We start from the raw sequence: 25,593 nt of genomic DNA on the forward strand, positions 1-25,593 counted from the left end.
TAAAATATCCATTCAAATCAGGAAATCCTAAACCTCCTTGCTCTATTGCAAGGATCAGCTTATCCCACTTGACTCTGTCCTCATACTCCCCCAGATAAAATCCTCCAGCTCTTTATTAATTACTATCCACAACTTCTCCTCTGGTTGAGAAAAATATGCCTGACCTGTGTATAAAATTAATGGGACACAAAAAAAAACATTTTACTGCTTGGATCTTGCTATCCATATCCATAGACAAGAGCTTCCAGTGTCTCAGTTCTTCTATTATCTTTGTTTCGTCTCTTCCCATGTATCCTTAGCAGCCAAAATAGAATCTTTTTTAACCCATACCCCAAAGTACTTCATTTATCATGTCCCCATAAATATGGGTCCCCTAAATAATCCTTGTTGCTTCTTAACCAGCTCTCTCTCTCTTTTAATTCTACCTTGGTTTTAAATTCCACTTTCATTTTATCCCACTCGCAAGCTATAACCTCTGAACTCCTCTCTATCTCCCCTAATAACTCCCAAATAATTCCCATTACCTGGTCCTTAAATTCCTCTCTTTTTAACAAATAGACAGGTAAGTACCAGTGTTTTATCTTTACTTCATTACCCTACATTTTTATCTTAGTAATTACTGGTGTATGATATGTAATAGTTATTGGATGTGCGTCTTAGTTCTCAAATAAATGTACATGTTCCTGTGAAATATAATTTTTTTCTAGTATAACCCAAATACTGTACCTTGGAGAATAATATGTAAATTCTGAGTTTCTACTACCGAATTTACATCTTTCATACCAAATATTTTCATACATTTCTTCAGTAATCTAATGTCTTTTCTTATAGTTCCCCTTCTAGGCCCTCCAGATACATTGTCATTGTTGCAAATCAAATTCTAGTCCCCACCTAAAAGTAATATGCCTTGTTAAAAGCTAATTATTTCCTCAAAAAAGACTTTTATGCTCCATAATAGCAGTTTTAGGTGGAATATAAATACATGCTACTATAATCCTCCTCCCTTGCCAGTAGCCCCTTACTATCACAAATCTGCCATTATTATCTGTTTCTCTCTTCTATCATTATTAGAGCTCCTCTCGCAGTTAATATAAGTGTTCTTCTTTTCTTTTGTCCCTGATATTCTGCTGAATATCCATTCTGAAACCCTTTCTTTCACTCATTTCTCTTGTTCCAAGAATGATATGTATATTTCCATTGCGGATTTTAAATATATCAGACTTGTGGTTTCCCTACCATTGGTTGAGTTTAAAGTAGGCAAGGTTGCAAATGCTTGGTCACACTTGCACAACTTGCAACGCAACAGTCAGTGATCATCATGGAGAACCTTTATGGTGTAGTCAGTGGTTTACTTGTTCCTGAGTCTTCACTTTTCCCTGTGGTTGCCTGAGTGTGGGTGTATGTATCTATAAGTATATAGAAAAACAGCAGGTGTGAGAGCTTTGTACAAGGTGTCTTGCCCTCTGAAAAAATATGTTTTATCTAGACAAAAATTTAACCTGTGTCTAGTCGTAGCTTCATCCAGACATAGCTCAAAGATGTGTAGTAGAAAGTGGAGTCACTTCTTACAGTGCTCATATTGCTGTCAAAGTCAAGAAGATTTGTGTTGGGGGTTCTCTTCATGGTCAGCTAACTCCTCTGTATGCCAACAAGCTTGGCATCACACAACTCATGCTCATACTTTGCCTCTTGTTTGGCAGTACAATTTCGTTTACAATGTGTTTCTACCTCTTCTAATAATAATACTTTAAGGCTTTCTGCAGATGTACAGTACCTTCCCTGCCTCAACCACTGCTATCCATTACCTCATCTAGGATGACTCTTTTATTAGACAAATTACCAATACTCAAGTGTGCCTTGCATTCAGTATATTCAGCAGAGATTACAGCACTATAGGTAGAAATCTTCATTTTCACCAGACAGTCTGATTACCAGGGTATCAACATACATTTAAATTGGCAGTGTCTAAACCTTTTAGTGCAGTGGTGAGACTGCATTTATCTTAGAGGATCCTTAAATAAGAAAACTGTTGCCAGAACAGGTTAGGGGGTTACTATTGATATATAACTTAGTTATAAGCGCCACCATTTTTGAAGCAATCATGTAGTGACTGTGGTATCAGAGAACATTGTGATCTCTTTGTATGAGGATCCACTACCCTTTGTCCATGTGTATGCTTTGGTTGTATTAATATCAATATTTTTATGTGGGAGCACCATGAGCTTAAAGGTTATTTTATAATAAGAGGATTAGTTGTTTGGTATGCAAGTTGTATTTGAGGTAACTGTGACATATCTAAGCACTGTATAATGTTCTAATGTTAATGTTTAATCATTTATATTATATGTTTATTGTTAATATTGTCTAATGTATTGTTCATTGATGAAGCTTTTTTCCCTGGTCCTCTGCTGTAAACAGGTTATGCCCAGTCAGACTAACCTAGTAGTCGGCTGTAATGAATTAGTTAATTTTGTAGTGACGTCTGGTACTCCAAGCACTGTCTCCATTACCATCTTCACTGCAGAGACCGCCAAGGCTGCAGCCTATGCATCACATACATATATTCTCATTCCGCCACTGATCTGGTAAGGTTAGTTGTTGCTCTGTCTTTGGTCCTGTGGCCCCTAGCTTGTCATGTGACAGCATATCTCAATCCCTCTTCTTGAAAGTTTGCTTCTCAAGTGTAAGAGTTTGAGTGGAAAATGTGTTATCATTTTTGGAATAGTACCAATTAATGATTAATAATTATATTTCTGTGAGTGATATACAACTGACATTAGTTTAACCCATGTATCCTTTTCTGGTAAATGACACCTGAGTGGCTGCTTCCAGGTTACAATCATGTGATGTCATGGAACAGAGACAAAAATACACAACGTAAACAACTTAAATATTACCTGCAACTCCAAACACTCCAGGAAGAATAATGATATGTGCTTAAGGAATGTATACTATAAAATAATGTTGGTTGTGAAGAAGCCTCTGTCATCAGCTGTTCACGAGTTTGTATTTTATTTCTCTAACTAGGGGAGAAAGGAGCACGTGGTGAGCAAGGAGCAGCAGCTGAAGCTGCCTTTATTAAAGAAAGTATAAGAGAGACCGTCTCAAAGCAGCTTTCTAACTCTGAGACCTTAAGCAAGTTTGGTAAGCGATTTCTTCCTAACCACTGCCTAATTTAACAAACAAGTGCATGCATATATATTTGTTGCAGTCTTTATCCTGCATTTGGGAAGATAAAAGTTTGTTTTACCTTTTGCATCTTGATTACATGTCACAGATCAAGTGACAATTCATTCTGGTATTTCTGTTCTGTTACTTCATTGTACCTTGTTCAGCCACCCAGAGTTCTTGTTAAAAGTTAGCCTTGCACCCTGTATAAGAATACAACAGCTGCTTAGCTTAATCAGTACCTTTATTTCATAAAGAAAGTCTATGATTGTCGAAGAGTTTCAACCTGCTTCAGATACAAACACTCTTATTGTTACTTGCCTATGTATGTATTTATGCCTGTGTGTGTATTTATGTATTCAGTTTGTTTATTTATTTATTTAGTTCATTGTTAACTATATACATTGACTGGTCAGGGGACCCTTCTTAATTATGACCCAGGCCAAAGGTAAAGCTTGCAGTAAGGTAAAGTATACAGTGACAATATAAAGCTATGTTATTCAATATTTACAGTTTATCTTTAACAAAGTTACAATCACTATAATATCCAAAATGGATAACTTCTTACTAACATGTGTGTTTTTGCAGGACAAACCATACATACAACCATTCCAAATGAATTCTTTTATCTGTATTACCAAACATAAAGGCTCACTAGAAGGTATTCTGCAACAATAATAGCATTGTGCTTGTGTGTCCTAATGGCACTGTGGCACTAACTCATGATTCAGAAACATGTAAGAGCCACATAGAGCAAAAGCTCATTAGCAACTCTGAAATGAACATCCAGCACAAGAGGTACAAGTGCTCATGTATTCCCCCTACTAAACTATGTAATGCTGTTGCACAGGCACATGCACACACACACGCATACACACACACACACACACGTGCACACACACACGTGCACACACATGCAAACACGCGCGAGCAGACATACATACATATATATATATATATACATACACACACACACACACACACACACACACACACACACACACACACACACACACACATTCTAGCACACATACATTCCAATACCCACTCTTCGGTTTATAAAGACAGCAATAGGTGAATGCCAAAAAATAGCACATGCAGTCCCACTGCTCTGCCCAGAAAACTGTATGGTAAGCCTTGCCTTTGAATCACACTAATGGGCTATTTTGATCCCAGAGTAAGACTCTAGGAAAGAACACATGGCTTGTTTACATGAGCTACTCGCCCAGACAGCCACATTTGCTTCCAACATTATCCAGTGGACCAGTGAAACACTATTAGCCTTACGTTTATAGCTCTAGAGTGTTTCAGCAATCTTTGAATTGGACACTTTTACTATGTCGAGCAACCCTGCTAGAAACAGGGTCATGGTGTGTTTCTGAATGCCCTCTACAGTTGTAGAATTTTACTTGTTTGTTTTATTTTACATCATATTATGTATGTCAGATTGGGCAGAGTGGCTTTCTGCTATATTTAAAAGGAAGGTATGAAAGACTTTATTCCTGAAACATTTGACATTCACCATTTTTAATGCTTTTTGTGGAACATAGCTGTCCAGACCAGGAATGTTCTGCAAAAAACAAGACAGTTGATAACTTTAATATTGCTGTTGCAATGTTGAAAGACAGGCATACAGGCATTTAGTAACACAATCTGTGTTGCTATTGTTATTGCTTAGTTGAATGAAACTTTTCATGAATTCAAGGACTTAAGCACACCAGGCCTGTCTGTCCACTACTGTTTATTTAAGTTCTTATTATCTTTGCAATATTGCCTGCCCACCTTGGCTGTTGCTGTTCTCTTTTTGTTCTGTGTTTAATCTGTTCCAGTATCAATGTTTTATCCAGTGAATTTTGCATTTCCAATATGAGACCAAAGTATCTGAGTTTTAATTTTAGTATCAGACCTTCCCATGAACAGTCTTCAGGCATTATATACAACTGATCTAATACCTTAAATCTGTTCTTCACATATACTACACATGTATTTATTTACCCTTTCTTGTCTGGGCTAGCCTCCCTAAGTCAGTGACTTCTTTTCAGGGGAGAGCCAAGGTCGTATTCATACTAAGAAAAAACAAAATGAATCCGATGTAACCACACACCAATACTAAGAACCAGAACAGCAAAGGCAACCACTCGCTCAATAAAGGTCTGTCCTCTCCCCAAGAATCCACTCCAATAGATGTGAAATCACTTTTAATGTATAAAACAACACAGATTTAGCACTTTTGTTTCAAAAACATAAACTTCTTCAGAATCCTCAGCAGGTGGGCACTCTCTCATCTTTAATCCACCCCCATCACAACCTCCAGCACTACTTATACTTGGCCTCTGCTCTTCTCCAGTGGTGTGCTGGACACCTGCAGCCTTGAGGGTCTCATCCTCTGGTGTTACATCAGCATGTCCCTGGCATCTGACTGCTTTTTTCCATGGATTTGTCATGGCAAGAAATATCAAAGGAGATTGCCATTACCCTATCTAGTGGACCATATTTTGTTTGCTCTCTTTGTCTAAACTGCCTGCCTGTCTTGATTGCCTTATACGATTTAGCACATAGTTTCACTGAGACACACAAGGCACTTCACCACAATAAGATAATAGCCCGTAAAGGGAGCATAGTCAGTAATTCACAATAAACCAAAGCAAACCTAGTAACTGTGATATAACCAGCTTGCCAGCACAGTGACAGGGTTACTCTTAGTGAAGACTGGGGTGGGAGGTCACACACCTCAGAGCAAACTAGGTCAATGAGTGAAGGCCAGAAGCGTGTTGTTGTCCTCCAGTTGCAAACACAACACTGCCACCTAGTGTACATTAGCTTACAGTGCAAAAACAGTAGAAAGTCCATCATAAACTCCAGCAGTCAGGGCAGCAGATATTCAGGCATGCATGAGTACTTAGTATACCTTTAGTATGCCCTTGATAATGGCATCCTTGGAGATCTAGAAGAAATGAGGATAAATGCTAAATGACGATGAAGTCAGCCTACTTGGATGCAACATGCCTAACGATTAAGGTGCGACCGCTTCCACTGGATCCATTTGTAATGGGGTACAAGGACTCCAGCAGCCCCCACCAAAGGGAAAGAATGCTGGTGAATATGTACTGAGTTCAAAATCCTAGGTGAGGCTAGAGTGACAACATTTGTCCATGTTAAAAAGAGAAGGCACTCCAGAGAAAAGGAAGCACAAGCAAATGTATATTCTGATAATGTGCAAATTTTCTAAGCAATTCTGTTTAACATATTCAGAAATTCTAAAAATACTGTGTTTACATTGCTGACTAAAGAGATATGGTTTTCAAACTGAAGCACCACAGTTACAATAATTTAAGCATGATCATTTATCTAAGACTACATACACTGAGAGTTAAAAGATCACAGTTCTTAAGGTCTTGCTACTTTAATTCAACAGTTGAATCTGGTGCTGCATCTACACTACAAGGACTACCAGGACCACCAGGACCCCCAGGACAACCAGGGCTACCAGGTAAGAGCAAAAGCAGGCAGCATTTCATTTGGTTAATATTATATTCAAAGCATGTAGTTATGATGATGATACTGGGTAAAAGCAAAAGTAAATAAATAAATACTCAGCATGTAGCTATAAGTCTATAGATTGTCACTGCTCATCAAAAATCAATTTGTAAGACTGCCCATTCTTACAAGCTGTAGACATGTCACGTTTCACCCCTTTTTTGAGCTGTAGACATGTCACGTTTCACCCCTTTTTTGAGCTTGTCAGTACGGAGTAAGTGGATTGTTTGGCCATACAGCAAAAAAACAGCCTGTGGGGTTTTGGCTTTATTGTTCTGAATGCACTAGTAAAGACTTAAAAAAAGTGAAAAGTCATAGGAATTCAGAAGCCATGTAATTAAAACACTGGTATATCTTTAATGGGTCATTTGCATATAACCCATAGGCCTCCACTACAAGAAGTTTAATGTATTGTACAGTGAAGAGTTTAGCTTTGCTGTGTCTTTCTTAGAGTTTTTACTAAGTGCTCCTTCTGTGTGACCTTTTTATTCCTTTATAATTCTAGGTTTAATCCCACGGAGTCCAATTCTTTCTTTCCACAAACAAAAGTGAGTAAACGGCAGACTGCAACAAAGCACTGACTATTTCGTAAACCGAAAAGCAAAAGCTGTTTATTGTAAGCGCTTTCGGTTGAGATAGTACCCAACCTTCATCAGACAAAGTGTTACATAACAATGCTTCCTACGTATGTGTTACAGTCTGCCATTTACTCACTTTTGTTGTGGTTTCTAGTGTTTTCATTTTCGTTTTTAACCAATTCTTTCTTTCCACCAGCTGTTTTATGAGTTAATTTGCAACCCTTACTTTTGTGAACTGATTTTTAAACTTCACTTCTACTTAGACTCATGTTAATATGCATTGTCCAAGTCTCTTAAAACCATTCCATAATTATTAAAGTTAAATACGTATTCATCCTTTCTGCCATTTTTGTTGCTCTTTATCTGCTTTCACAACCCTTTTTTGTACTGTTATCTGTTAAATGCTTCAGCACTAAAAGGCACCTAAAAATAATCATGATCAACTGACATAGTCTAAATTGTACTTCAGGACAAATGCAGAGTTCCAAGGTTTAGTTCCCAGTTGGTCTTTTAGAAGCTCAGATCATTTGTACTAGTCATGCTATCCAATGCTGTTTGAGCAGCTTTTCAGCAAGCTATGTGTTATTCCATGCTTAGTGACAAAACTATTAATAGTGAAAAACAAAGAACTGGTCTTGCAGTACAGCTGAAGTTGGTAAGTGCACCTGTTTTGGTGTATTCCATCATTTTCCCTCCTACTCTTGTAGTGATGACTGAAATAACTATTTAAGTGGGCAGGTGATCTTGTCCTTCACAAACCCTTTATAGTCATAGCCTGTGCTATAAAGGCAGGTTTAAGTGCAGTGAATGAGAGTGATTCACAGTACACAGGCAACTAGCATGTTCTTGTGAAGAAGTAGAAATACCCAAGAAAAACTTACACAGGCACAGGAAGAATATGCAAACCATGTACAGTCAGTAATCATAGATTAGGAGTGAACCCAGGGCCTGGGAGGCAGAAACTATAACGATTAAGGGATCGTGACATCAACATGCAGTCATCAATTAAATGATTGCAAACCTTGTCATTCAGGGCCTGGGAGGCAGAAACTATACCGATTAAGGGATCGTGACATTTCAGTGTATGCAGTAGTCAAAAAACATAACTGCATTAACCGTGACTAAGCAAAACTTCTTTCAGGTAAACTGTTACCATGTGGAAGTTTTTGAATTAACATTCTTTGAGTCACAAAGCATTTTTGTCATTGAGGTCACAATCACTTACTCGATGACCACAACATTGAATCCAGCAATCCCGAGCACATTACACAGAAAATCAGACATAACAGAGATTCACAATATCAAACTGCCAGGCATCACCTCCACAGGTCCTATGTTAGCATTTGTTCCAAGGTCCACAGCAGATGGGAGCTTTGGAATTCAGTATATTTGTTGTTTTTAGGCAACCACTGTTCAGAGTTTTGGAATCATGTGTTCCGGATGTCCGGAGTCAACATGCAGTCATCAATTAAATGATAGCAAACCTTGTCATTCAGATAAATTTCTCAGAAATGCCTACATACATTTGTATTTTATTCTGTGTGTTTCAGCAATACCAGCATTGGTTTTACTTTACTCATTCTAAACATATTTTATATATTGTGGTAACATGCAATTTATAAACAGGCATGTGAATCCAATGCATTTGTGTCTGTATGACAAAAGTTGTTTTAAAAATATGAAATAAAGTGACCTGAGATGTTAACCTTATTGTGTTTTGGTATTTTTATTCACAGGTGTAGGCGTAGTTGGACCACCTGGTCCTCCAGGACCCCCAGGATCCTTTGTGACAAACTCTGGTAAGTAGATAGCACAACTTGTTTCTTGTTTGCCTACTCACATTATATTTTTCTCAGTGATTACTCTTCAAAGCCTAAATAACGCATATAACACAACATAAAATACCATAAGAATAACACAGAACAAGCCACTGTCAAGAATATAAATTTCACTTGTTATGATACAGCCTACCTCCTCCTGTGAAACAATGATCCAGCTCCTCTTCAGAGGTTCTCCTGTTTTATCCTGAAGTGCAGAAGTTTACTTTAAACTGATAATGTATTCCTAACAGGGAATGATATGTCAATGTGTCCTTAATAAGGAGCAGCTGCTGTTCAGGAAATGTCTTTATTTATTAATTTATTAAATGCAAGTTAAAATCAGGGAATAAATCTGGAGAGTTCACCTCCCTTTTACCTTTACCTTGAAATGCAATGTGAAATTGTAGCTGAAATTTCAAACATAGTTTTAGTAGTACATGCAGAGAAAAAAGAAACATTTGGCTGGCATTAAATTACTCTTGTGCAGTCTTACCATTTCCAAGAAAGATGCCATAGTCCAAGAAAAAGATAATTGCTTTAAATTATTAGCTTAACTTTTGGTGTCATTCTAAGGAGGTCTAAGGTGTGTCAGCTTGAAGAGATGATTGACATGCCTACCTCATGCCTAACTGTTTTGCAATGGATGACCACCACTTCTCTCCTTGTGATTTTGGTATATTGTCCAAAACTTTCTCTACCCTTGTAGTGCCTTTTTTAGTCAATGCCATTCTCCATTAGCTACCAACTTAACCAAACAAAATTCAGACTGTATAAAGGTAGTGCTGCTCAAGGACAGAAACCTAAACAAGAAATTGCACTCCTTGCATATCTTCATAACCTTAGAAAATATTGATATCTGCATAATCTTGAGACATGGTACTAATTTAGTGAAAATACACCCTCCATACCAGGTTTCAATGTCTAACATTTTCAGACCCACATCTTGGTTTGACAGTGTTGCAAATGGAGGAACGTGCATATTCGTAAGAAATCACATGACAGCAAGACAATAACCTAGACTTCCTCCATATTTTACTTAGTATACGTAAGACTTCCTACCACATCCTAGCAAACAACAGAACCACTTCTACACCCACAGCTCACAAGGTATACATAAACAAAACAGAGTACTCTCTGCATTGAATCTAACTCTATTACTCCTGGAGATTTCAACTATCCATCCATGGATTGGGAAAGTTGCATTACTAAAAATAAGCATGCACAGCACTTTTTCAAGATTTCATAAATGTAAACTCTTTAGCTAGTGCTCTCCTTAACTAGGGGCTCAAAATTACTAAATATGGTTCTCAGGAATTCAGCCCCATTAAGCTCTAAACCCATAGTTAACCTATCCCTACTCAGATCTGAGCACAGTAAAGTAGCTTTCACAATGACAGTTAAACAAAACTTACCTGCAAACCCTACTGTGTTTGGAGAGTTCTCAATGGCAAGTTTACTACATTTAACTGACAACCTGCGGAGATTTAAACCCCCTGTCTCCTGATGGACCCAGTAACAAATGTGACTACATTAATGGATAATTTATATTCCTAGTTTAATACATGCGTTCCTATCTAACACAAATGCAACATCAAGTTTAGCAATAAAATCCTATGAGAAAACCTCAGTATAAACAAACTATATAATAAAATAAAAAAATATTTCCTGAAAAATAAAATGAACACATCATAACACAAAAGTGAACTTAAGAGCATAGAGAAATAGCTTAGGTGCAAAACCAAATCCCCCAAGAGTAAATATAAACATTTTTTTCAGCTACGCTGGAAACCTAAGAATCAATATCCAATGCTGCATTGAATTAATGCATAACAACACTTAGCCTCTGAGAGCATAGCAAACACATTAGCTGATACATTTAGCAAACTTTACTCCCTTCTTCTCCAGTCATCTCCACACATGCCTCCATGCCTGCATTTCCCAGCGATCATCTCAGCAGAAGTCCTAAAGGGAATCTCCAAAGTCAAGAACACTCATTCTGTGGGTCAGCACAATGTGTAGGTTGTCAGCACCAAACAGTCTCACCAACTTGCTATTGAACTTGTTCACATCAGCATCCAAAATGGTTTTATGCAAGGGACATGGAAAACACCTGTGGTCATCCCCCTCCACAGGGGCAGGCATACCACTGAAGCTGACATCTATAGACCTAAAAGCCTGAACAGCCTTATTTTCAAACAAACACATCATTACAGAACTCATAAACAAAGACATGGGCAGCCTACAATCCCTGGAACCAAACCAGCTTGTGTATGTAAAAGGAAAATTCTGTTTACTAAACTAAGTACACTGAAGCACTGGACAAATGCACATCATTACACAGTGCTTACCTTGATTTGGCAAAGGCCTTTGACACCATTTGACATTCTGGTATTGCTGACTAACTAATCAAGTTAAATGTAAATCCTTTTGTAACCCACTGGATAGTGAAATGGCTCACTAGCAGACCTCAGTCTATCAGTACTGAGGGCCCACTGTCCTTCAGATGGCATATTACTGGTGGGTTGTCCCCAAGGACTGGTATTATGGTTCCTTCTATTTGGTATCTCCTTCTCTGATATCAAAGCTGATGCCAAGGGCCTGTGGCTGACCACGTATGCAAATGAACTACAAACTTGAAGCTATCATCAACTCTATGGAGGATTCACAAATCCTCCAAGAGTGCCTAATATATACAAAGCTCTGCTGCTGCGATCACAGCCTAAAGTTAAACTCTAAAAGTACAATATTGTGTCATTTGATGAATATATACGGCCATTCACTTATCACATAAATGACAACCCTATCAAAACTGACAGTCAGAATCTGGGCACTTTTGAGACATTCAACTCTCTTTTGATTAACATGTATCCACTGTTATAGGTTTAGAGGTTCATAGGTATATACTAGGCTAACAACCACTAGGGCTTTATAAGCCTGGCCCTTCAACCCAAACATGTCCCACAAGTTATATGTTTCAGATGTTTACATAGGGGTGATTGCTGGCTACAACATGATTTACTGACTACCCCTGTCTATCAGATATGTGGGCACCAGACCAGGGGTGAATTTTCAATTTCCAGGAGATCCTTCTACTTAGCCCAACTGATTACCAAAGGCATGACTTCTGGATCCAAGGACGTTGTTATCCCTCTCTACTCCTCCCATATTAGGCCCATAATTGAATACATTATTCCTGTTGGCACATACCTATTCTAACACATAATTCAATTAGAAAAAGCAATGCTTTCTCACTAATAAATCAAGGGCATGCTATGTAGCTTGCTTAAGGAATTAGGTCTCTTTTCAATGTCATACAGACTTGGTATGCGTGATGTCTGCCTTGCATGAAAAGCCTCAGATGATTAAGTCCTGCATGACTTCCTACACCTTTGCAAAACCTGTAACACAATCCTTTACTATGGCAAAGATAAAATAGGTACTAGTCTCAAGGAATTCCTGTTCTCTGCAAATGGACGTCCCTTTTATATTAAGCAAAGCAGTTTCCTAACCCTTTAGAAACGTAACCTGGACAGGTAGATCGGTAACTGTAAGTGCACTCAAAATCTGATCCCTCTTTACCTCCTGAAAAGGAGAAATAAATAAGTAATAGTGGAACTTGTGGTGGCTAGGCTAGTAATAATGTAGCTGAACAACTTATGAAATACTGTGGGACTTCCAAGTGTAACCTATTTAGTATAGTCATACAAAGAACATAGGAATAATGGCAGATAAAGAACACATTAGACAACTTAACCTGCCTTTTGCCTCCCATGCAGTATCTTCCAGTGTACTGTGTTCCTCATAATCAGCTTTTTCAGTACAGTTTAGGTTTGTCCCGTAACACAGTGAAGTTGTCAGCTGCTGCCAAACTCCTCACCGTTTGTGTCAATATGTTTTGTGGCTACACCACCTTTTCAGTGGGGGAAAAACTTACATCATTCTTCCTGAGGTGTGCACATGGAGGTAAATTACATTAGGGGCTCTATCCTATGCACAGACACCCAACTGGGCTCTCTGCATATGTCTCTCAGAATGGTAGTTCACTAGTATTAAGCAGCATACTACCCTTTCTGATAATGAGACCTAAATTCAAAGGCAAAATAAAGTGATACAACAATTGGCTGGCTAATCAACATTATTTTCGGGTACCTAGTGTGTGAGTGTGTGTGTGTGTGTGTGTGTGTGTGTGTGTGTGTGTGTGTGTGTGTGTGTGTGTGTGTGTGTGTGTGTGCGTGTGTGCGTGTGTGTGTGTGTGTGTGTGTGTGTGTGCGCGCGTGCATGTGTGTGCGCACGTGTGTGTGTGTGTGAATCTGGAATTTAATGGTCAATAGGCCAACCTTTGTTAAGTATGGACTGCACCTCATTTCATGGATTTTGCATGTTGGCAATAATCTTTGCTTGCCCCGTAGTGCCTTTTCTAGGCAAAGTTCAACTCATGGACATATCCATTTATCAGCTTCTAATCTGAACTTTGTAAAGGTAGTTATGCTCAGCTCCAGAAGCTTTACTAGCAAAATGTCTGAGCTTGAGACATTCCTTACCCTTGAACACTGTTCATTCTCAGCCTTCATACAGGTTTTGTACCAAGTGAATGGAGAATAGCTACAGTCATTCCCCTGCATAAGGGAGGACCTTCCACAGACACATAAGTCTGACCAGCCTCATATGCAAAGCCATGGAAAGACATCATGAAATTAATCAGTCAGGACATAAGGAACATCCAAACACTGGATCCATCTCAGTTTGGACATTCCGTTGTCAAGGGCAGGTCATGCTTCCTCAACCTGGTGGATTTTTTTAAAAAGTTCACTAAAGCAATGGATGATGACAAAATGGTACATACCAAGTACCTTTACCATGCCAAACAGTTTGACACAATTCCCCTATCAGGTATAGAAGAAAAGCTAAACACTGGGAATAACTCCCTATCTCACTTTCTGGATTGCCAGCTGGCTCACAGACAGGATGCAGATAATCAAAATAGGAGAAGTTACCTCCACAAAGAGACCAGTCACCAGTGGATTCCCCCAAAGTTCTGTGCTGGGACCTCACCTCTTTGGCATCTACTTTTCTGAAGTAAAACTCAATACCAAAGGGCTCTGGCAGGCTAAGTTTTCAGATGACTATAAGCTAGGAGCAGTCATTGAATCCCCAAATAACTTAGTTATCGTACAGTAAGGGTTGTCTCAAATAAATAAATGGCGCCAAAATCATGGACTGAAATTAAATGCCAAAAAAGCATTATTGTATCCTTTGGGATGTCATCTACCCCAGGGAACTACAACACTGATAATACTCCTCCTAAAAGTTGAGATAGTTGTTTGGGATTTGGGAACTTATGGGAACAGAGACCTAACCTTTGACCAACATGTGTCTACTGTTGTAAGAAAGGGATTGTGTCTAGATATAGAGATGTCATTGTCCCCCCTTTATTGAGCCCTCATTAGGCCAATCATTGAATATAATGCCCCTTTTGGTATGTATCTGTCTAGACTCATGCAACAGCTGGAACGACCACAGAGATACCTTACTAAAACTTACTTAAACAGCATGTCCTACATGGACCAACTCAATGCTCTGTCACTATACTTGGTATCCTACAGACTGCTAAGATGTGACCTGCATCTGGCATACAAGACATCCTCTAACCCATTACTGATGGATTTATTGAACATCAGTAAGTCAACTGACATCAGAAATACATGCTCCAGGGATCTAAAGCTCTTCTGCAACATCAATACAACAGTTTGGAGGGACAAGTAAATCTTGCAGAAGATACTGCTGCTGTGGAACAAACTCCCCATTCACATAAAACAAAGTTCATCACTGTCCATTTTCAAGCCCAACTTAGATTTATGGATGGGAAACAGAACCTTTACCCCAGGACTGCTCCCTCTACTAGGAATAGACATAGGTAGCTTCTAAATTCTTTATCCCATGCATGGGTCCCTTCAAATCATCTATGGTATGATCCCAGTTATTCTCATTGAGGTAATATATAGTTATTGACCATTGGATGGGCAAGGCTAATCTGTAACCAAATGGGATTGGTTGTTTAGAGCACAAAAAGGGAAACTGGCTATGCCTAAAATGGCCCACATGGGTAACTTGCCTAGTACTTAACTTATGAACCTGTGAACCTATTAAGACATCCATATCTGTGTAATTACCAAAAACTTGGTTCCATAGCAGTGATGGCACTTTCTCTATACCTGGGTCTAGCATCTGTCTTGCATTCTGATGTTCGGGGACCTGTGGGATGCTTATCCGTATTTGTTAGACATGCCACCATGTCACACCAATTCTCATAGGATTCCAAACTGAAATTTGTTTTTGGTCCTAGTGACTCTCAGTAAGGTCATCAACCACATTACTCCCAACTACAAGTCCCTCTCTATGTGTAGCCGTGGTGGTGCAGCTGTTAGTGTTGTTGCCTCATAGCAACCCCCCCCCCCATGGTCGAGTGTCTAAAGACAAGTCCCTCTCTATGTGTAGCCGTGGTGGTGCAGCCGTTAGTGTTGTTGCCTCATAGCAACCCCCCCATGGTCGAATGTCTAAAGACATGCAGGCAGGTGTGTGCGTGAATGGGTGTTCCTTCTTTAAAGGCTGGGGGTCGGGCTGGCAACTTGGCACCATAAAAATCTACTATCAATCATTAGCAAACCAGAGTTCTGCTGTGATGACCCCTAACTGGAAAAAACTGAAATACTTTAGCCAAGTCCCTCTCTATGTCCTGCTTGGAACATGCAAACTATCTAAGCCAGTCTGAAGAGTACTCTGTTAGACTGATTATTATTATAATTATAATGCTGAATTTCTACACTACTTACAAACAAAGCTAACATTTACATGGAGTGTCCCTCACACTCTCAATTGCTTACACATAGAAACATATATTTATCTCTACAGATAGATACAAATGCAGACATATAATTACTCCACATTAACAAACCTATATATAAATAAATATATATATATATATATATATATATATATATATATATATATATATATATATGTATATATATATATATATATATATATGTGTGTGTGTGTGTGTGTGTGTGTTTGTGTATATGTATATGCATCTATAACATAGGTTCATAGGTAGGTACTAGGCTATTGGCCCAAGGGCCTATGCAAGCCTAGCCAACAAGGTTCCCTGGCTTATGCCACCCAAGAAAGTTATTTTCCTGTGCCACTGTCGAGCAGAGACACAGAAGTGATCCCGGGGTGTATTTCCTATTTCCCATCCACTCATCAAGATTTTTCTTGAAGAGTGCTAATGAAGAACTTTGCTTGACATAGATGGGTAGCCTGTTCCAGAGTATGGGAAGTCTCTGGGATAGGAATCTATCCCTCCGGCATGTCCTGTTTATTGTGGTGACAAGGTTTAGGTCCTTAGAGCATGTAGCTCAGATGGATTGGGATTTCTTTAGGTGTAGCATGTCCAACAGCTCTGGGTTTGCCATAGCTTTATTTGTTAAGCAGAGATCACCTCTGAGTAGGCAATATGCTACGGAGTAAAGCTGGAGTTTTTTGAGGCGGTCAGTGTAGGGCATTTGTTTGAGTCCAGTAATCCTCTTTGTGAGGTACTTCTGTGGCCTTTCCAGCTGCTGCAGATGTCTTGTGAGGTACATTCCAAAAGGGGCATTGTACTCTATAGTGGGTCTAATGAGTGTCAAGTAAAGGGGAATGATGACCTCTTTTTTCCTGGATGAGAACCCTTTTATGATGAGGTGTGCCACGTAGAAGGACTTCCTGACTACTGTGGCGTTGTGACTATCAAAGGAGAGACTACTGTCCACCTGGGTCCCAAGGTCTCTTATCACGCATTCGGTGTTAAGTAGATTGCTGCCTATGTGGTAGTTCATGGGTACAGAGTTTTTACCAAAGGGGATGACACTGCACTTTTTGGCATTGAGCTTGAGGCCATGGCTCTGACACCAGGCATCTGTCTCAGAGAGGCCCTTCTGTAGGATGTTCACATCATTTGGGGACATGACAATGGCTCCTAGTTTGCAGTCATCTGCAAACTTCATTAGCCAGAGGCCATCTGTGTTAGCCTGTACTTCAGAGAAGTAGATACCAAACAGGAGCGGTCCCAGGACAGAACCCTGTGGTACTCCACTTGTCACTGGTTTGAGGTCAGATTTGGAGTCTGCAACTTTTACAGTGTGGGTTCTGTCAGTGAGCCAGTTGGCAACCCATCTTGTGACGTAGGGATTTATGCCTAGTTTATTGAGTTTAGCTATAATTCCAGAATGGGGGATGGTGTCGAAAGCCTTGGCGAGGTCAAGATAGGCTGTGTGAACCACCTTACCCTCATCTACGGCTTTGGTGACTGCTTCAAAGAAGTCAATCAGGTTCAGGATGCATGATCTGCCTTTCACAAACCTGAACTGGGTGGGATCCAGAGTTTGGAGGTTAACAATGTCTTTGTTTATGAGTTCCATGATGATACGTTCCATGGCTTTGCAGATCAGGCTCGTCAGGCTAATAGGTCTATAGTTCCCGGGATCAGTGGTGGCTCCCCCTTTGTGGAGTGGGATAACTGTTGCTGTGCACCATTCAGTGGGCACAAAGCCTGATGCGAGGCTATTATTGAACATGGTGCTTAAGTGGGGAGCCAGTTCATTCTGAAGTTCATGTGAAACACAGCCTGGGATGTTGTCCGGTCCCATGGATGCTGTGTTTTTGGCTTTAGAGAGTGCAGCTTTCACCTGCGTAGTTGTGATTACAGGGACTCTGCATTCTTCCTGTATAGATATGGGCCCATTAGGGGGTGAAGTTAGCACTGAACCTATCTGCCAGGATGTTGGCAATATCAGTTGGTTCTGTAATTTTCGTGCCTTTGTGCTATAACTCAGAGCGGATCTGGGTGTTGCCATTGAGATTCTTGACATAGCTATAGAATGCTTTGTGGTTGTTCTTGGAATTAGTGGAGATTTTATTTTCATAGCTAGCTATGAAGGATCTTATAATGGATCTCAGCTTCTTACTGAGGCTGACCAGGGAGCTCCTCCATTTATGGGATTTTACTCTCTTTTGCAACAGTTTCTTCCTTCTGTTGTACAGTTTGTTTATGGCAGGGGACCACCAGATTGGCTTCCTTTTTTTGGAGGATAGCGTCTTGGTTCTGTTTGGGATAGCACGATCCATGCACTCATGCAAGTGCTTATAGAGTGCATTTGTGTAGGATTCAGCAGTTGTAACTGGATTGTCCATCTGCATGGGTGTCATGAAGTTCACTACTTTTGTCTTAAGAAGCATGAAGTTGGCTTTGGAGAAATTTTTTACTGTGGTTTCCTTAATGGGGGTGGGGTGGGATGTGGATATCAAGGGTGATTAGCTTATGGTCGGATCGGACCAACGAGGAGTTGACTTCAGGTGTGGAACACCAGTCACTCATGTTGGTAATGACTAGGTCTAGGATATTGTTGCCCCTGGTGGGGGTGTGGATAAGTTGATCTAGGGCATTTGAGTTTATGAATTCCAGAAAGCATTGCGCTAAGGAGTTGGTACATGAGTAGTTTTCCCAGTTAATGGTGGGGTAGTTGAAGTCGCCCATTATTAGGGTGTTTGGTTGAACCCTAATATTTTCCAGTACATCAAGAAAAGAGGAGTGGGAATCCTGGGGCATGGTGGGGGATCTGTAGCAAGCTACAATTTGAATTGCAGTTTTGCCAAGAGTTAGTTGCACTTGGATAACCTCGGATGTATTATGCTGAGCAACTAGCCTGGAGGTGTGGATATCCTTAATGAATATGGACACCCCCCCACCTTTGGTGTTTCAGTCCAGGTTACATGGCCGAAAAGTGTGGTATGAGTTATAGCCTGGTAGTGCAGGGGTGCTCTCTGGAGCCTTGAACCAGGTCTTAGTCACTGCACAGATATTGATGTTCTCCATTTTAAGGAGTGCCTCGAGTGAGTGCATTTTGAAATTTAGACTTCTAGCATTGAGTAGCATTACCCTCAGTTTTTGCTTGCCTGTTCCTGTTATGGTGGTGAATTTGTTACTTGAACCCTGCCTAAAAAAGGCACTATAGGGGCAGCAAGAGCCTTAGCCAGTATCCGGAATCCCAGGGGCAACAGGTGCAGGCTATCTGTGGCAAAGCATCCTGGTCTGTCAACCATGTCATTCCAAGCAGACAGATACTGGATCCCCTTAGAATGACACCAGAAGCTTAGCCAATTGTTTAAGTCAATCATTTTGTCCTTGTACTGCAGTATCATTCTGGGCGATGGCAGAATGCTACTCAGGGCTAGGGTCATACCTGACTGGGCTACAAGATCGCAGAGCTCTTCCATGTCTCTTTTCATGTAGTCCTGGGGGGTACGTCTCAGGTCATTCACACCAACATGGACAATGACAGAGTCATATTTGTACTTGTTGTGGAGTACTGTTCAAAGTTAAAAACTAATGCTTTCAGCCATAATCCAGATGAGCAATCATACAAAGCAATGTTTATAATGCAATGCTTGCAAATAATGCTTCAAAATGACATAATGAAATAGTCTACCTGTCCACTAGCTGAAGCCAGGCAGAACATTTTATCTGCTCAGAATACAGTCTGTTGGACAACCAAGTTTTAATTAGAATAAGACACCTAGGTTACAGCCCATATTGGTCCATCTGCCAAGGTACTAGCCCAGGTAGAGTCACCAACCATGGAGACATTCACATTAGTGTTGCAGTGATTTGGAATCGGTGCATTTATAAACAATGTAAACCAATTTAATCAATATACATCTTTTAAATCCTGTATGGCCATCTATTGTTGTCATTACCCTTTTCACAGCCCTGACATGGTCATGCTGGTCATCCAGCCATCTGTGGACCTCCTAGTCACTGATACTTCTGTAAACATATCCATGATCTGCTTCATCTGTACTTTTATGGCTAGTGGCTTGGAAAGTCCTCCATCTTTGAGAGTTTGAGTGATTTATTACCCTTTTTGATGAGTGTTGTGGTCATTCATTCTTCATCCAAGAGCTATCTGATTAGTTTTTAATCTGAAATTTTAGCTTGATCATTTATTTATATTTTATGTCCATATACTTTTGTCATATTTTAGTCGGCCTTCAGCTTACCTTTTATTAATCTATTCTTTTGGCATTTCTGGTGTTAGTACAACTCAATTAGGCACAATGCTAAAAGACCTAAAGGCACTTGACAGGAAGTCAATTACTGAAAATCATTTGACTAAAACATTACCTGAATACAGATTTGCAAAACAGCACCTATTTATGCATTTTGCTGGCAGACAAGATACCCTGGACCCCCATTTGATGAGTGTACCTCCACCCCCTTACTAAAATATTTTATCTATTTTCTTGTACAATATGCTTCTGTCTTACTCCAAGGTTGTGTGACATTGTACAGATAATGTATTAGTATAGCATGGAAGGGACAGGGGTCTTGTATGTGGTTGCCTATAGAAGGTCCATGGACTATAATTCCAACCCTCAGAAATTTTAAATGTGATTAAAGGAATATGCACTAAATCTGAAATTGCTGTATGTCAGACGATTTACCCCACTGAAATGTAAACCACAAAGTTTGTAAATATAAATAACAGGAATACAGAGAAATTAGTTCCCACACCCTGGGTTGCTGGGGTGATGAACCCTTACTGCAAAAAATGCTTTAAACATGTAATATGTAACAGTAATTTCCAGATTCTTTTTTTCTTGTTGGTATCTGACTTAAATTTACATAGCTTTAGGCCTCACAATACTGAGTTTTTGACTTCTAATGCAGAGCCCTTGCTGCCATGCAAAGAAAAAAAGTTCAGTCAAATGCCTTATTTTTTGGCATTCTGTTTTACTGAATAAAACTAGTGGCAACCACACACACTGAAAATGTTGAACAATGAATATGGTGTTAGGAATGTTTTTTGTTTTTCATCTTTTTCCTGCATTTTACGCGTTTTACCATTTGTCAGGGTCTCCATGTTCGTGTTTTCTGTTACACACTTAGAAATAATCGTGATCAATCTGTGCACACCATCTGGAAATGTGCACAGGTGAATAGTGTCATTACTGCAGGAGAAAGTTTTAGCTTTTGTTTGGCTATAGTAAGTGAGAAAGTGCGTTCACAGTTTTACATCAAATTACTGGTAAACCCATTTTGTTGCCCTGCATCAGTACTAATGGGATCACTTTGAGAGATTTACTGAAACGTCATGGTTCTATTGCTCCAATTTGTTATTGTGGTCTCTACTGTTCTTTTCTGGAAACTAGGAGTATTAAATCCAGTCTTCATTTTGTCCATGTTTACACAGTTTTATTTTGTACAAGGCAACTCTTAGGTATTAAATGTTTATTACAGGAAGCGTTGTGATAGCAATCTCCCAGTTTCTTCTACTGACTTTGGACTCATACCCTTTTTGGTTCTGTTGATCTCTACTGTCCAGTTTTGGTTACTGACCATGTGATACCTTAATTCCACCCTAATACCACCACATTACACTAATTCTGCATAGTTTGTATTCACTAGACAGTTCAATTGTGTATATCTAGAAGGTTTTGCCTGGTTTATCTAGCCCTTCACAACTTAATTACCCTTATCTTAAGGAGCTACTGGCCTGGTATCAGCATGCTTATGTCCAGTGCTCATCAACCTTAATTTGTTGGAAATTCCAGTTATTCACATGGTTCTTTTGGTGAAAATTCTTTCACTTTTCAAGGGCCAGGCCTTTAGACTCTCTTACCAGGCTTGTCAAGGATATCCTTGATACTGACCAATTTTGTATGTGCTCAAAACTGATGAGTAATGCCAGCCTTCAGCATTTCATTTTTTATTTTATTTTTTTGTTTATACATTGCATGGTTTTGCTTCATGATACTTCAGTCTTAACCAGATATATCCACCTAAACGTGTTAATACTTCACAATGCTGACTACAGAAAACATCGGCACTCAAGACAAATTTCCATTTCTGTTAAAGTACCCATAACCAGACCACATTCAGCTCAAATGTGTTTTAATGGTGGTAGTGTCATGTGAAGGGATTTTTGCAGATAAGCTACATGTTAGGATTAGGGACTGGTTTAGTGTCATAATGCATTACTAAAGTGAGCAGGGAAGCTTCTGAAAAAGTGACTTATGAAAAAGTATGGGTCACCCATCTCCTCTACCTTTTTAATGTCCAAAAAATGTCACTGAAATGTAAATTGCAGACCTTAACATGTTTACCTCACAAACACAAGGTACAGGGTTTGATTCTCATTTACGAGGGAAATTGGCAAGGCTTAAAATGGCCTACAAGGGCAACTAGCCTAGTACTAACCTATGAACCTTAGCTAGCTGTAAGTGAGATCCCTGCTTTGATCCCGATGTGCTAGCTAGAGTCATCCTTAGACTCCTTCATGATAACAGCAGCCTCTATAAACATACATATCACCTCACTGTTTATGAAATTATACAATAAGAAGGCTTAGGGGTATACAAACCCTCTGTGTGTCTTCCATGTTCTATTCTTCCTGTCATGATAAACAAATTTTGCAAATATGGAAGTGAGCATATATATGTGTGTGTGTATATATATATATATATATATATATATATATATATATATATATATATATATATATATATTAGAGGAATAGTCCCTCCCTTTCATCTAGATGTAATCTGAGTGGCCTTTAGAGCTCCATTCTACTATTGTAAAGAGTTCAGAAGTTCCCATGAAAGGATAATAAAGTAATGGGGGGAATCTGTCTTCATTCTCCCTGCCTACCTGCTAGTTTACTTAAATTTATTTCATAATGTAAGCTGCATGAACCAGCAAAGTAGGAGCTGAGCCAGTCTCTATACATGGCACAGCTGCAGGATAGGGCCTTTATTTCTGTTTACAGGGACCTTTATACTGTGTGATGATCCATCCAGTAATAAGTTTTATTATCTCTACGATAAAGTTGGTTTCATGAAGACTTAAATGGTGAGCAAAAATGTTAAAATAAACCTGTGCAACTTAGTAAACCTACTATGCAATCTCTAGCAAAGCACATTGAATGCAGGAATTCTTGCATTTAAACTAACAGTTCTTTGTTGTCTTTTCCTGCAGATACATTCTTTGCAGGGCCACCTGGGCCACCAGGACCACCAGGACCTAAAGGGTCTGAAGGTATGTGTAACAAACAACTTCAGTACAGAAATGCTTGCCTTTTCTTATTGCCATGGTGCATGTATTATTATTATTATTTATTAATTTTGCAAACAGATGAATGGACATGGCTACAAGTACTCTTTTGAGGTATAGTCCACCAGAATACAGGTGTAAAAGCAGTCTTTACACAATTGAGCTGAACAAGACTGTGGCGGATTATAACAAATGTTGGCACAACCCAGAATAGGCTACAGAAATAACAAAGATTAGAAATATAGGCGTGTGGCTATTGCCAAGTAAACAGGCAGGGAAGTGATAGCTATATGGAGTTTTAAATTGGGTAGAAGTTATTTTTATTTGTTCTTGTGCTTGAAAAAGGTTATTATAACACTGAAATCAGCATAATCTGCGGTGTGATATCAATCTTTATCCCACATCTAAGGTCCTAAGAATGAAAAGGAATTATTTCTGGAACAGAATTTGTTTAAGGGGCTGAGGGAGAAGATGGAAGAATGTAGTCGGTGGTCAGTGTGTACAAAACTGAAAAAGTAGAATTGAAAACAACAGAAGTTTAGAAACAGAGGTTTAAAATCAAGAGAGCAAAGAAAAAAAGATGAGTAGAGATATACAGGAAGCCAATTAGTTTTAGTGATAGACACAATGATCTGGTTTCAGTGAGTCTCTCAGAGGAGGAGCTAAGGCATTTGGAAAGTATGTGTTTTACTATGATCAGAGTACTAAAGATCATATATCTGATAAGGGGTAACTTGTTGTACAGACACCAGTCAGATGGGACAAGGTCTTCTGTAGACCTTTTGATATCCATGAAACAAAAAATCAGTGCTGTATTACACAAGACTAAATAGGTAGGAGTTTGCAATCCAGAGTGGTCACTAGGACAGAGTTTTAAAGAAGGCAGAAAATGATAGGAGAGCTAAGGACAGATTACTTGGAAATACCAGCTGTTTATGAAAGTATCCCACACTCCTGTGCATGCTCATGTCTGTGAATTATTACCAAGTAAAACCTAGGACTGATGTACATGATTAACTAATTTATATCATCTGTTTCATAGATTGAGTTACAGTGTAGCCTAAAAGGTTAGAGAAATGAAACTGATTAGCCTATCAACACAGGTTTTGTGTGTGTGTGTGTATTTTACTTTCCGATTTTTGCCCCCTCTACGTTTAGACAGTCAGACCCTGTCTATCAGCCCATTTGGTCACATTACTAGACAAGTTCAGACTGAAAGGGGTCATCATTGAGGAAGCCATTAGGCTTAGTTTGAGATTTTTTTTAATTTTTTTAGTCCTGGCCCTTGTTAGACACTCATTTTGGTGAAGAGACGTATGATGGGCTGTCCACAAGAAAAAAGCATCCCCTGACTTCTGCCAGTGGGATTTTCTCCAAGCAGTCTTGCCCCATTTCTTCTGATAAGAGCAGTGGCCTCCCCAGTCTGCATTAGGGAGACAGCACTACACTGTGTGCCACCAAGTGCATGCAAACCTCAACACTCTAGCAAGGAGCAAGTGGGCCATGGCTTTCCCAGTGTGCATTAGGGAGACAGCACTACACTGTATGCCTCCAAGTGCATGCAGACTTTGATGCCCTAGCAAGAAGCAAATGGGCCATGGCTTTCCCAGTGTGCATTAGGAAAACAGCACTACACTGTATGCTTCCATGTGCATGCAGACTTTGATGCCCTAGCAAGGAGCAAGTGGGCCATGGCTTTGATTCCTCCACCCTCCCTACCTGGCTCCCCCAGTTCCAGGATCTCTAATCAAATTCCAGTCACTTGGGTTGCAGTCATACCTCCAGCCTTCTGTTCCATAGAGACAAGCCAGTTTGTATACCTTCTGAACCCACGGGTAATGTTGCATAACTGGCTTTATATACGTACCAGCAAGCAGTAGCGTAAAAAGAAAATCAGTTATGATCGTGAATAGATGAGAGTATATTCCCTTACGTTTTGGCATGTTTCTATCACCTTCTGAACAACATGAGTATCCATGGTAGCTTATTCTCTGAGAATACCTCAGTGTGGACTGCACTTAAATACTCACCTACCTGAAATTAGGCACCTTCCACACAGCCTGTCACTTCAGTAGGGTCGAGCTAGTTTCATTAAGACTTCAATGGCAGCAGTTGAGGTGTGAAGGAAGAACATACTGTTATATAGTAATATATCTAAACTGGATGGGGCACTATAAAGTCTAATTGTATTTACATATTCGGGAGAGCTGAAATACAACAGCCTGATTTTTCATTGTATAATCTGGCGTATTCATAGAAACCCATTACTATGTTCAAGCAGCAGTTTTGTCTGTACCATATTTTATTATATCGCATACCATTTCCACCATTATTTACAGTTTCC

The 25,593-nt window shown here is 39.5% G+C and overlaps 1 protein-coding gene across 4 annotated transcripts in view; it reads left to right on the forward strand.

The window, feature by feature from the left end:
* Positions 1 to 25,593, forward strand: part of COL17A1 (collagen type XVII alpha 1 chain) — a 423,506-nt gene that overhangs the window by 284,369 nt on the left and 113,544 nt on the right. For all 4 annotated transcript variants that reach the window (XM_044055953.1, XM_044055955.1, XM_044055956.1 and 1 more), the window contains exons 37-40: positions 3,028 to 3,144; positions 6,584 to 6,658; positions 9,020 to 9,082; positions 23,175 to 23,234. In XM_044055953.1, coding sequence (XP_043911888.1) covers positions 3,028 to 3,144; positions 6,584 to 6,658; positions 9,020 to 9,082; positions 23,175 to 23,234 — 315 coding nt within the window. The remainder of the gene's footprint in view (positions 1 to 3,027; positions 3,145 to 6,583; positions 6,659 to 9,019; positions 9,083 to 23,174; positions 23,235 to 25,593) is intronic.

This window comes from Protopterus annectens, chromosome 14.part0 (genome assembly GCF_019279795.1).
Source record: "Protopterus annectens isolate FY-2018-M chromosome 14.part0, PAN1.0, whole genome shotgun sequence".
NCBI classification, from domain to species: Eukaryota; Metazoa; Chordata; order Ceratodontiformes; family Protopteridae; genus Protopterus; species Protopterus annectens.